General features: G+C 47.5%; 1 protein-coding gene across 1 annotated transcript in view; it reads right to left on the bottom strand.

Moving 5' to 3' along the window:
* The window catches only part of LOC110490712 (protein kinase C-binding protein NELL2), a 104,988-nt gene that overhangs the window by 6,294 nt on the left and 86,194 nt on the right, over positions 1–12,500 (bottom strand). Inside the window, exons 16-18 of the mRNA XM_036945213.1 lie at positions 6,315–6,455; positions 3,660–3,853; positions 3,308–3,484 (exon numbers count right to left, since the gene is read on the bottom strand). Coding sequence (XP_036801108.1) covers positions 3,308–3,484; positions 3,660–3,853; positions 6,315–6,455 — 512 coding nt within the window. The remainder of the gene's footprint in view (positions 1–3,307; positions 3,485–3,659; positions 3,854–6,314; positions 6,456–12,500) is intronic.

The raw sequence follows: 12,500 nt of genomic DNA, 5'->3' as shown, positions 1-12,500 counted from the left end.
GGCAGAAAGAGAGAGAAAGACAGAGAGAAAGGCACAGAGACAGAGAAAGACAGAGAGAAAGACAGAGAGAGACAGAGAAAGGCAGAGAGAAAGGCAGAGAGAGAGAAAGACAGAGAGAAAGGCACAGAGAGACAGAGAAAGGCAGAGAGAAAGGCAGAAAGAGAGAGAAAGACAGAGAGAAAGGCAGAAAGAGACAGAGAAAGGCAGAGAGTGAGAAAGGAGAAAGAGAGATAGAACGAGAGAGAGAGACATGCAGAAAGGCAGAGAGAAAGGCAGAGAGAAAGGCAGAGAGAGACAGATAAAGGCAGAGAGTGAGAAAGGAGAAAGAGAGATAGAAAGAGAGAGAGAGACATGCAGAAAGGCAGAGAGGCAGGCTTGGCACCGGTCGATAGCACAGAGAGATTTACTGCCATATGTTCGCTGAACTTTTATGATTCAATTGGGATTGGTAGACTTTAAATCCCTTGTCTCACGACAACAAGACAGAAGCATCCAGTCCAGTCCAGTCTGTATACCCACAGCACTGACGCACTCAGGCTTCTCAAGAGCCACATTCTGGGTCTACCTCTTTCTCCTCCATACAGTATGTCAATGAAAACGAATCAGCGTCTACTCTGCTGGCACTGGGCCTGCTGAGGGTTCATATACTGGCATGGTATTAGCCTACCAAACATGCAGTACCGAAATCTGGGACATATTATATTTTTAAAAACAGAGATTCTCAAGCTGGTGGGTTAGTTGGGCAAATGTTCTACTAGCCTGGTCTGAACACTACTAGCCTGGTCTGAACACTACTAGTCTGGTCTGAACATTACTAGTCTGGTCTGAACACTACTAGCCTGGTCTGAACATTACTAGTCTGGTCTGAACATTACTAGCCTGGTCTGAACATTACTAGCCTGGTCTGAACACTACTAGCCTGGTCTGAACACTACTAGTCTGGTCTGAACATTACTAGTCTGGTCTGAACACTACTAGCCTGGTCTGAACACTACTAGCCTGGTCTGAACATTACTAGTCTGGTCTGAACACTACTAGTCTGGTCTGAACATTACTAGTCTGGTCTGAACACTACTAGCCTGGTCTGAACACTACTAGCCTGGTCTGAACATTACTAGTCTGGTCTGAACACTACTAGTCTGGTCTGAACACTACTAGCCTGGTCTGAACACTACTAGCCTGGTCTGAACACTACTAGCCTGGTCTGAACATTACTAGCCTGGTCTGAACATTACTAGCCTGGTCTGAACACTACTAGCCTGGTCTGAACATTACTAGCCTGGTCTGAACACTACTAGTCTAGTCTGAACACTACTAGTCTGGTCTGAACACTACTAGTCTGGTCTGAAAACGACTAGCCTGGTCTGAACACTACTAGTCTAGTCTGAACATTACTAGTCTGGTCTGAACACTACTAGCCTGGTCTGAACACTACTAGTCTGGTCTGAACATTACTAGCCTGGTCTGAACACTACTAGTCTGGTCTGAACACTACTAGTCTGGTCTGAACATTACTAGCCTGGTCTGAACACTACTAGTCTGGTCTGAACACTACTAGTCTAGTCTGAACATTACTAGTCTGGTCTGAACACTACTAGCCTGGTCTGAACACTACTAGTCTGGTCTGAACATTACTAGCCTGGTCTGAACACTACTAGTCTGGTCTGAACACTACTAGTCTGGTCTGAAAACGACTAGCCTGGTCTGAACACTACTAGTCTGGTCTGAACATTACTAGTCTGGTCTGAACACTACTAGTCTGGTCTGAACATTACTAGCCTGGTCTGAACATTACTAGCCTGGTCTGAACACTACTAGTCTAGTCTGAACATTACTAGTCTGGTCTGAACACTACTAGTCTGGTCTGAACATTACTAGTCTGGTCTGAACACTACTAGCCTGGTCTGAACACTACTAGTCTGGTCTGAACATTACTAGCCTGGTCTGAACATTACTAGCCTGGTCTGAACACTACTAGTCTAGTCTGAACATTACTAGTCTGGTCTGAACACTACTAGTCTGGTCTGAACATTACTAGTCTGGTCTGAACATTACTAGCCTGGTCTGAACATTACTAGTCTGGTCTGAACATTACTAGCCTGGTCTGAACATTACTAGTCTGGTCTGAACATTACTAGCCTGGTCTGAACATTACTAGCCTGGTCTGAACATTACTAGTCTGGTCTGAACATTACTAGCCTGGTCTGAACATTACTAGCCTGGTCTGAACACTACTAGTCTGGTCTGAACACTACTAGTCTGGTCTGAACACTACTAGTCTGGTCTGAACATTACTAGCCTGGTCTGAACATTACTAGTCTGGTCTGAACACTACTAGCCTGGTCTGAACACTACTAGTCTGGTCTGAACACTACTAGCCTGGTCTGAACACTACTAGCCTGGTCTGAACACTACTAGCCTGGTCTGAACACTACTAGTCTGGTCTGAACACTACTAGTCTGGTCTGAACATTACTAGCCTGGTCTGAACACTACTAGCCTGGTCTGAACACTACTAGTCTGGTCTGAACACTACTAGCCTGGTCTGAACACTACTAGTCTGGTCTGAACACTACTAGCCTGGTCTGAACACTACTAGTCTGGTCTGAACACTACTAGTCTGGTCTGAACATTACTAGCCTGGTCTGAACACTACTAGCCTGGTCTGAACACTACTAGTCTGGTCTGAACACTACTAGCCTGGTCTGAACATTACTAGTCTGGTCTGAACACTACTAGCCTGGTCTGAACACTACTAGCCTGGTCTGAACACTACTAGTCTGGTCTGAACACTACTAGTCTGGTCTGAACACTACTAGTCTGGTCTGAACACTACTAGTCTGGTCTGAACACTACTAGCCTGGTCTGAACACTACTAGTCTGGTCTGAACATTACTAGTCTAGTCTGAACATTACTAGCCTGGTCTGAAAACGACTAGCCTGGTCTGAACATTACTAGCCTCAGGCTTGTGGGCTACATTCATGTCCATCCCTTCCATCACTACCACAGTAACTCAGTATGTACTGGTACTATCCTCCACTACCCCAGTAACTCAGTATGTACTGGTACTATCCTCCACTACCGCAGTAACTCAGTATGCACTGGTACTATCCTCCACTACCCCAGTAACTCAGTATGTACTGGTACTATCCTCCACTACCCCAGTAACTCAGTATGTACTGGTACTATCCATCACTACCACAGTAACTCAGTATGTACTGGTACTATCCTCCACTACCCCAGTAACTCACTATGTACTGGTACTATCCTCCACATCTCTCTACAGTGTCTGTCGATGCCAACTCACCATACACTGGCACTGCTGGCAGTTCTCCACCCAGGTGTCTCCACTGCTGTATGTAATGAGTCTGTTCTGGTGCAGACACTGGCTGCTGAGGCCGGGGTTACACTCTGGACAGCAGAACAGGTCGGCTGTGGTGGACTCACAGTCACACACCATCCTACGACACATCACCAGACCAGACTGTAGGGGGGAGGGGGAGAGAGTCAGACTAAGCTTTTCCTTTCAGATCTATATTTTGACATGTTAGATTTAGCATTAGATTGTAACTGAAATATAAAACTCTGATTGGAAACTATTTTTCCAAAAGACTCCAATTCCCATGATTCCCCAGGAGGTTCTACAGTACATCACTCACCTGGCAGGAGCAGACGGAGCACCTGTCGTTGTCCAGCACCCAGATCTGCCCGTTGTGTTTGTGCTTGTTGTCGTGGTTACAGTCCCCGGTGCAGTTCTTGCCGTGAGGGCACCTGCAGTCGTAGCCTCCGTCCACGTTGAAACACACCGTATCGTTAGCACAGCTGTGTCTTTCTGTCGCACACTCATCTATATCTGCAGAGAGGAGGGACAGACAGACTACAGGTTAGTGTATGAAGGAGGAGGGACAGACAGACTACAGGTTAGTGTATGAAGGAGGAGGGACAGACAGACTACAGGTTAGTGTATGAAGGAGGAGGGACAGACAGACTACAAGTTAGTGTATGAAGGAGGAGGGACAGACAGACTACAGGTTAGTGTATGAAGGAGGAGGGACAGACAGACTACAGGTTAGTGTATGAAGGAGGAGGGACAGACAGACTACAGGTTAGTGTATGAAGGAGGAGGGACAGACAGACTACAGGTTAGTGTATGAAGGAGGAGGGACAGACAGACTACAGGTTAGTGTATGAAGGAGGAGGGACTGACAGGCTACAGATTAATGTATGAAGGAGGGACAGACAGACTACAGGTTAGTGTATGAAGGAGGGACAGACAGACTACAGGTTAATGTATGAAGGAGGCACAGACAGACTACAAGTTAGTGCATGAAGGAGGGACAGACAGACTACAGGTTAGTGTATGAAGGAGGAGGGACAGACAGACTACAGGTTAGTGTATGAAGGAGGAGGGACAGACAGACTACAAGTTAGTGTATGAAGGAGGAGGGACAGACAGACTACAGGTTAGTGTATGAAGGAGGAGGGACAGACAGACTACAGGTTAGTGAATGAAGGAGGAGGGACAGACAGACTACAGGTTAATGTATGAAGGAGGCACAGACAGACTACAAGTTAGTGTATGAAGGAGGGACAGACAGACTACAGGTTAGTGTATGAAGGAGGAGGGACAGACAGACTACAGGTTAGTGTATGAAGGAGGAGGGACAGACAGACTACAGGTTAGTGTATGAAGGAGGAGGGACAGACAGACTACAAGTTAGTGTATGAAGGAGGAGGGACAGACAGACTACAGGTTAGTGTATGAAGGAGGAGGGACAGACAGACTACAGGTTAGTGTATGAAGGAGGAGGGACAGACAGACTACAGGTTAGTGTATGAAGGAGGAGGGACAGACAGACTACAGGTTAGTGTATTAAGGAGGAGGGACAGACAGACTACAGGTTAGTGTATGAAGGAGGAGGGACAGACAGACTACAGGTTAGTGTATGAAGGAGGAGGGACTGACAGGCTACAGATTAATGTATGAAGGAGGGACAGACAGACTACAGGTTAGTGTATGAAGGAGGGACAGACAGACTACAGGTTAATGTATGAAGGAGGCACAGACAGACTACAAGTTAGTGCATGAAGGAGGGACAGACAGACTACAGGTTAGTGTATGAAGGAGGAGGGACAGACAGACTACAGGTTAGTGTATGAAGGAGGAGGGACAGACAGACTACAAGTTAGTGTATGAAGGAGGAGGGACAGACAGACTACAGGTTAGTGTATGAAGGAGGAGGGACAGACAGACTACAGGTTAGTGAATGAAGGAGGGACAGACAGACTACAGGTTAGTGTATGAAGGAGGAGGGACTGACAGACTACAGATTAATGTATGAAGGAGGGACAGGCAGACTACAGGTTAGTGTATGAAGGAGGTGGGACAGACAGACTACAGGTTAGTGTATGAAGGAGGAGGGACAGACAGACTACAGGTTAGTGTATGAAGGAGGGACAGACAGACTACAGGTTAGTGTATGAAGGAGGGACAGACAGACTACAGGTTAGTGCATGAAGGAGGGACAGACAGACTACAGGTTAGTGTATGAAGGAGGAGGGACAGACAGACTACAGGTTCGTGTATGAAGGAGGAGGGACAGACAGACTACAGGTTAGTGTATTAAGGAGGAGGGACAGACAGACTACAGGTTAGTGTATTAAGGAGGAGGGACAGACAGACTACAGGTTAGTGTATTAAGGAGGAGGGACAGACAGACTACAGGTTAGTGTATGAAGGAGGAGGGACAGACAGACTACAGGTTAGTGTATGAAGGAGGAGGGACAGACAGACTACAGGTTAGTGTATTAAGGAGGAGGGACAGACAGACTACAGGTTAGTGTATTAAGGAGGAGGGACAGACAGACTACAGGTTAGTGTATGAAGGAGGAGGGACAGACAGACTACAGGTTAGTGTATGAAGGAGGAGGGACTGACAGACTACAGGTTAGTGTATGAAGGAGGAGGGACAGACAGACTACAGGTTAGTGTATGAAGGAGGAGGGACAGACAGACTACAGGTTAGTGTATTAAGGAGGAGGGACAGACAGACTACAGGTTAGTGTATTAAGGAGGAGGGACAGACAGACTACAGGTTAGTGTATGAAGGAGGAGGGACAGACTACAGGTTAGTGTATGAAGGAGGAGGGACAGACTACAGGTTAGTGTATGAAGTCAACAAACAAATACAGTTGAATTCCAGAGGGAAAATAGTAATGGATGAGATATGTGTTTGTATAATAATTCCAGCACCTAAGATCCTTGTGCATACCAGTACTATGCTCAAACAGGTGAGTCTAGACACCCAACTTACCTTCACAGGACTCCCCATTGGCTGAGAACATCCCGTTGTCATGGTAGCCGTCCCGACACTCACAGTGGTACCAGCCAGGCAGGTTAACACAGATGGCTCTGCTGTCACACTCCACGAAGCCATCGGTACACTCATCAATGTCTGGTGAAACACACACACACAGACACAAACACACACAACCCGGCTCACACAGATGTTTCAGTTTCAGGCTTGTTAAACACAGCTGGGCCTAATGCATTCATCTTTGCATTTGAGGTATGCAAATGTCAACTACACAGCCAGGCTTCTGTTATAGTAGCAGTGGCACATCCCGAGGATGGGGTTTATTCCCATTACAGTTTAAAACATCAAACACTAAGCCCTTTCAGAGGCAAATTATCTCCTTTACAATGCAGTCACCATGGAATCAGTGTATGGGTCAATTGTCTGCTTTTTCCATGGCACAGGTGGTTGGTGGGGTGGTTGGTGGGGTGGTTGGTGGGGTGGCTGGTGGGGTGGTTGGTGGGGTGGTTGGTGGGGTGGTTGGTTGGTGGGGTGGTTGGTGGGGTGGTTGGTGGGGTGGCTGGTGGGGTGGTTGGTGGGGTGGTTGGTGGTTGGTGGGGTGGTTGGTTGGTAAGGTGGTTGGTGGGGTGGGGTGGTTGGTCGGGTGGTTGGTGGGGTGGTTGGTGGGGTGGTTGGTAAGGTGGTTGGTGGGGTGGTTGGTTGGGTGGTTGGTGGGGTAGTTGGTAAGGTGGTTGGTAAGGTGGTTGGTGGGGTGGTTGGTGGGGTGGTTGGTAAGGTGGTTGGTAAGGTGGTTGGTGGGGTGGTTGGTCGGGTGGCTGGTGGGTTGGTTGGTAAGGTGGTTGGTGGGGTGGTTGGTCGGTAAGGTGGTTGGTGGGGTGGTTGGTCGGGTGGCTGGTGGGGTGGTTGGTGGGGTGGTTGGTGGGGTGGTTGCTGGGGTGGCTGGTGGGGTGGCTGGTGGGGTGGTTAGTTGGTGGGGTGGTTGGTGGGGTGGTTGGTTGGTTGGTTGGGTGGCTGGTGGGTTGGTTGGTAAGGTGGTTGGTGGGTGAGGGGAGAACGGCTCATAATAATGGCTGGAATGAAGTGAATGGAATGGCATCAAATAAAATGGAAACCAGGTGTTTGATGTGTTCAACATCATTCCATTAATTCCGTTCCAGCCATTACTATGAGCCTGTCCTCCCCAATTTTGAGTGCCACCAGCCGCCTGTGATCCGTAGGAGATGGAGAATCATCTCACTGGCCAGTGAGCAAAGCCATTGTGATAATGAAGGCTTGGATCTTATAGTATCAGGCGTCTTGGAGCTCTATCAAATCCATCACTGTGTTACATGGAGGGGGTCAATCACCTTGAACCAGAGAGAGATCTCATCCATCACTGTGTTACATGGAGGTGGTCAATCACCTTGAACCAGAGAGAGATCTCATCCATCACTGTTTAGTAATCATGAAGACCAGACCATTGATTCACTCCTCTGGCTGTACACTACATGGGAGCATGTCCAGTTAGGTGTCATTTGAAATATAGTAAGCTATATTAAATTGTTCTACCTCTGTCACACTGCTACTGTAGGCACACCTTATTTTAGTAATAGTAGACACTAAGAGCACATAGAGATGCAATGAGAAACAGCAGGGAGAGATGGTGAAGAGAGAGAGGAGAGAGAGAGAAAGAAATGGAGAAAGCAAGAGAAAGAGAGAGAGAGAAATGGAGAGAGAGCAAGAGAGAGAGGGTGAGGTAGAAAGAAGGGATTTGTATTCCTGTCTGAGTGACATCTCACCGAAGTCATGAGTTCAGGTCTTGTTGTGGATGCTCAGAGTTCCTTCTATAGCTCCTGCATTTACATTAGTGTTTAACCCCACGCTCCCTTACTTTACCTGCCTGCCAAGGTCAGTCTAAAGACACGTGCTTCGCCCTCTTCAGAACAGACGATTAAAGAAGGGAGAGGGGGGATTGAGAGAGAGAGAGAGAGAGAGAGAGAACTAAGAGAGAGAGAGGGAGAGAGGGGGAGAGAGAGAGAGAGAGAACTGAGAGAGAGAGAGAGAGAGAGAGAGAGAGAGAGAGAGAGAGAGAGAGGGGGGGGGAGAGAGAACTGAGAGAGAGGGGGGGGAGAACTGAGAGAGAGAGAGAGAGAGAGAGAGAGAGAGAGAGAGAGAGAGAGAGGGGGGGGGGGAGAAGAGAGTACTGAGAGAGAGAGAGAGAGAGAGAGAGAGAGAGGGGAGAACTGAGAGAGAGAGGAGAGAGAACATTGAATGCTCAGAAGACCTTGATTTTGTAAAAGGCTCTGCAGAATGGTTGTGTGGTATTCAAAGGCAGTGTCTGTGTGTGGTGGTGGGGGTTGTTTCCATTGTCCCAGCAGGTCAAAGTGGAAGACTGAGAAACAAGCTGCAGACGGCTTACATGGAGGTACAGATACTTATTCTGTTTGTTGAAGCATCTAACTACAGCTACAGTCCAAATCATATCACCAACTAACTACAGCTACAGTCCAAATCACCATCTAACTACAGCTACATTCCAAATCACATCACCATCTAACTACAGCTACAGTCCAAATCACATCACCATCTAACTACAGCTACAGTCCAAATCACATCATCATCTAACTACAGCTACAGTCCAAATCACATCACCATCTAACTACAGCTACAGTCCAAATCACATCACCATCGAACTACAGCTACAGTCCAAATCACATCACCATCTAACTACAGCTACAGTCCAAATCACATCATCATCTAACTACAGCTACAGTCCAAATCACATCACCATCTAACTACAGCTACAGTCCAAATCACATCACCATCTAACTACAGCTACAGTCCAAATCACATCACCATCTAACTACAGCTACAGTCCAAATCACATCACCATCTAACTACAGCCACAGTCCAAATCAAATCACCATCTAACTACAGCTACAGTCCAAATCACCATCTAACTACAGCTACAGTCCAAATCACATCACCATCTAACTACAGCTACAGTCCAAATCAAATCACCATCTAACTACAGCTACAGTCCAAATCACATCACCATCTAACTACAGCTACAGTCCAAATCACATCACCATTTAACTACAGCTACAGTCCAAATCACATCACCATCTAACTACAGCTACAGCTACAGTCCAAATCACATCACCATTTAACTACAGCTACAGTCCAAATCACATCACCATCTAACTACAGCTACAGCTACAGTTCAAATCAAATCACCATCTAACTACAGCTACAGTCCAAATCACATCACCATCTAACTACAGCTACAGTCCAAATCACCATCTAACTACAGCTACAGTCCAAATCACCATCTAACTACAGCTACAGTCCAAATCACCATCTAACTACAGCTACAGTCCAAATCACCATCTAACTACAGCTACAGTCCAAATCAAATCACCATCTAACTACAGCTACAGCTACAGTCCAAATCACATCACCATCTAACTACAGCTACAGTCCAAATCAAATCACCATCTAACTACAGCTACAGTCCAAATCACATCACCATCTAACTACAGCTACAGTCCAAATCACATCACCATCTAACTACAGCTACAGTCCAAATCACATCACCATCTAACTACAGCTACAGCTACAGTCCAAATCAAATCACCATCTAACTACAGCTACAGTCCAAATCACCATCTAACTACAGCTACAGTCCAAATCACCATCTAACTACAGCCACAGTCCAAATCACCATCTAACTACAGCTACAGTCCAAATCACATCATCATCTAACTACAGCTACAGCTACAGTCCAAATCAAATCACCATCTAACTACAGCTACAGTCCAAATCACATCACCATCTAACTACAGCTACAGCTACAGTTCAAATCAAATCACCATCTAACTACAGCTACAGTCCAAATCAAATCATCATTTATAGAAAGTGTATTTAATTGACAAAATATTATAAAAGTATAAGTTAAATGAACTGGATGCTGCTGAGTAGCTGGACAAGTAAACAGTGAGGAATAACATGGTGTAGATGCGTCTCCATGCCTCTCTCCCTCCTTCCTCAGAGTATGGCTTAGCATTTAAGTGACTGTTGGTTGAACCAGGTCTTCATGAGGCCCACTGGGAAATCACTGTGGTTTGTAGTCACCGACCGCATCCCAAATGGCCCCCTATTCCCTACGTAGTCCACTACTATTAACCAGAGCCCTGTAGAATAGGGTACAATTTGGAACACAGTTACTGTGTGCCGGTCCCCAGGACATCACCACTCTGACTGTCTGTCGCTGCAGCACTGCAACTCATTTGTCAGGGATATGTCACTGTGTGTGTGCGCGTGCGTGTGGTGTGTGTGCATGTTTGAGTGTGTGTGCATGCGCACGTGCACATCATGCTGACTGAGCTTACAGTAGACTTTTACTTTGAAAGCGAACCAATTCAGACTGTCTGCACACTGTGTTAGAACACAGTTATGGCAGGCAATTTACACTGTGACCCACAAAACGCAGCCTCAATGAAAAGGTGAACTGCAATTACCATTTATAATATCTGGGCTGACTGCTAGCTGGGGACAAGGGACCATAAATATGTAGAGCCCATTCCTTTAAAACAGGAAGAACAATCTCTGGATGTATGACGGTCTATGCAGAGTAGAAAAGAAAATAAAAGATTTGATGCAGAGAATAAATGATTTGAGGTCAAGCAATAAACTTGATGATTGTTAACTAATTCATGATTCATCTTTTTAATGTACCCCAGGAACATCTTTCATCTTCTCCTCTCTCCTCTCTACTCCACTCCCCTCCCTGCATCTCCTCTCCTCTTTCCTCCTGTCCTCTCCACTCCACTCCTCTCCTCTCCTCCCTCCTCCTCTCCTCTCCTCTCCACTCTCTTCTCTACTGCTCTCCTCTCTCCTCCTCTCCTCTCCTCTCTCCTCCTCTCCACTCCACTCCACTCCACTCCTCTCCTTTCCTCATCTCCTCTCCCATCCTTTCTCCTCAACCACTCCTATCATCTCCTCTCCTCTTGTCCTCTCTCCCCACCCCTTCCCTCCCCTCCTCTCCTCTCTCCTCCTCAACCACTCCTCTCCTCTCCTCCTCTCCTCTCCTCCCTACTCCTCCTCTCCTCTCTCCCTCTACTCCTCTCCTCCTCTCCTCTCTCCTTCTCTCCTCTCTAGAACCTCAACCACTCCTATCACCTCCTCTCCTCTCTCCCCACCCCTCCCCTCCCCTCCTCTCCTCCTCTCCTCTCTCCTCTTCTCCTCCTCTCTACTCCTCCTCTCCTCCTCTCTCTTCTCCTCTCTATTCCTCTCCTCATCTCCTATTCACTTCTCTCCTCCTCCTCTCCTCTCCTCCTCTCCTCCCTCCTCCTCTCCTCTCCTCTCTCCCTCTACTCCTCTCCCCCTCTCCTCTCTCCTCTCTAGAACCTCAACCACTCCTATCATCTCCTCTCCCCTCCTCACCTCTCTCCCCACCCCACCTCACCCCTCCCCTCCCCTACTCTCCTATCTCCTCCTTTCCTCCTCTCCTCTCCTCTCTCCTTTTCTCCTCCTCTCTACTCCTCCTCTCCACCTCTCTCTTCTCTCTATTCCTCTCCTCATCTCCTATTTACTTCTCTCCTCCTCCTCTCCTCTCCTCCTCTCCTCTCTACTCCTCTCTTCTCTATTCCTCTCCTCTCCTCTCTCATCCTCATCTCCTCTCTTCTTTCCTCTCTCTGTTCTCCTCCCCCCTCCTCTCTATTCCTCTCCTCTCCTCTCTCATCCTCTCCTCATCTTCTCTATTCTTTCCTCTCTCCATTCTCCTCTCCCCTCCTCTCTATTCCTCTCCTCTCCTCTCTCATCCTCTCCTCATCTCCTCTCTTCTTTCCTCTCTCCTTTCTCCTCTCCCCTCCTCTCTATTCCTCTCCTCTCCTCTCTCATCCTCTCCTCTCTTCTTTCCTCTCTCTTTTCTCCTCTCCCCTCCTCTCTATTCCCCTCCTCTCCTATCTCCTCCCCTCCTCCTCTCCTCTCTCCTCTCCTCTCTCATCCTCTCCTCATCTCCTCTATTCTTTCCTCTCTCCGTTCTCCTCTCCCCTCCTCTCTATTCCTCTCCTCTCCCCTCTCCTCCCCTCCCCTCTCCTCTCCTCTCCTCTCCTCTCTTCTCCTCTCCTCTCCTCCCCTCTCCCCTCCTCTCTATTCCTCTCCTCTCCCCTCTCCTCACTCCTCTCTCCATTGTCCTCTCCC

This window comes from Oncorhynchus mykiss, chromosome 15 (assembly GCF_013265735.2).
Source record: "Oncorhynchus mykiss isolate Arlee chromosome 15, USDA_OmykA_1.1, whole genome shotgun sequence".
NCBI lineage: Eukaryota > Metazoa > Chordata > Actinopteri > Salmoniformes > Salmonidae > Oncorhynchus > Oncorhynchus mykiss.
Note: the sequence above shows the minus strand (reverse complement) of the source record. Positions and strands in the feature narration are given on the sequence as shown.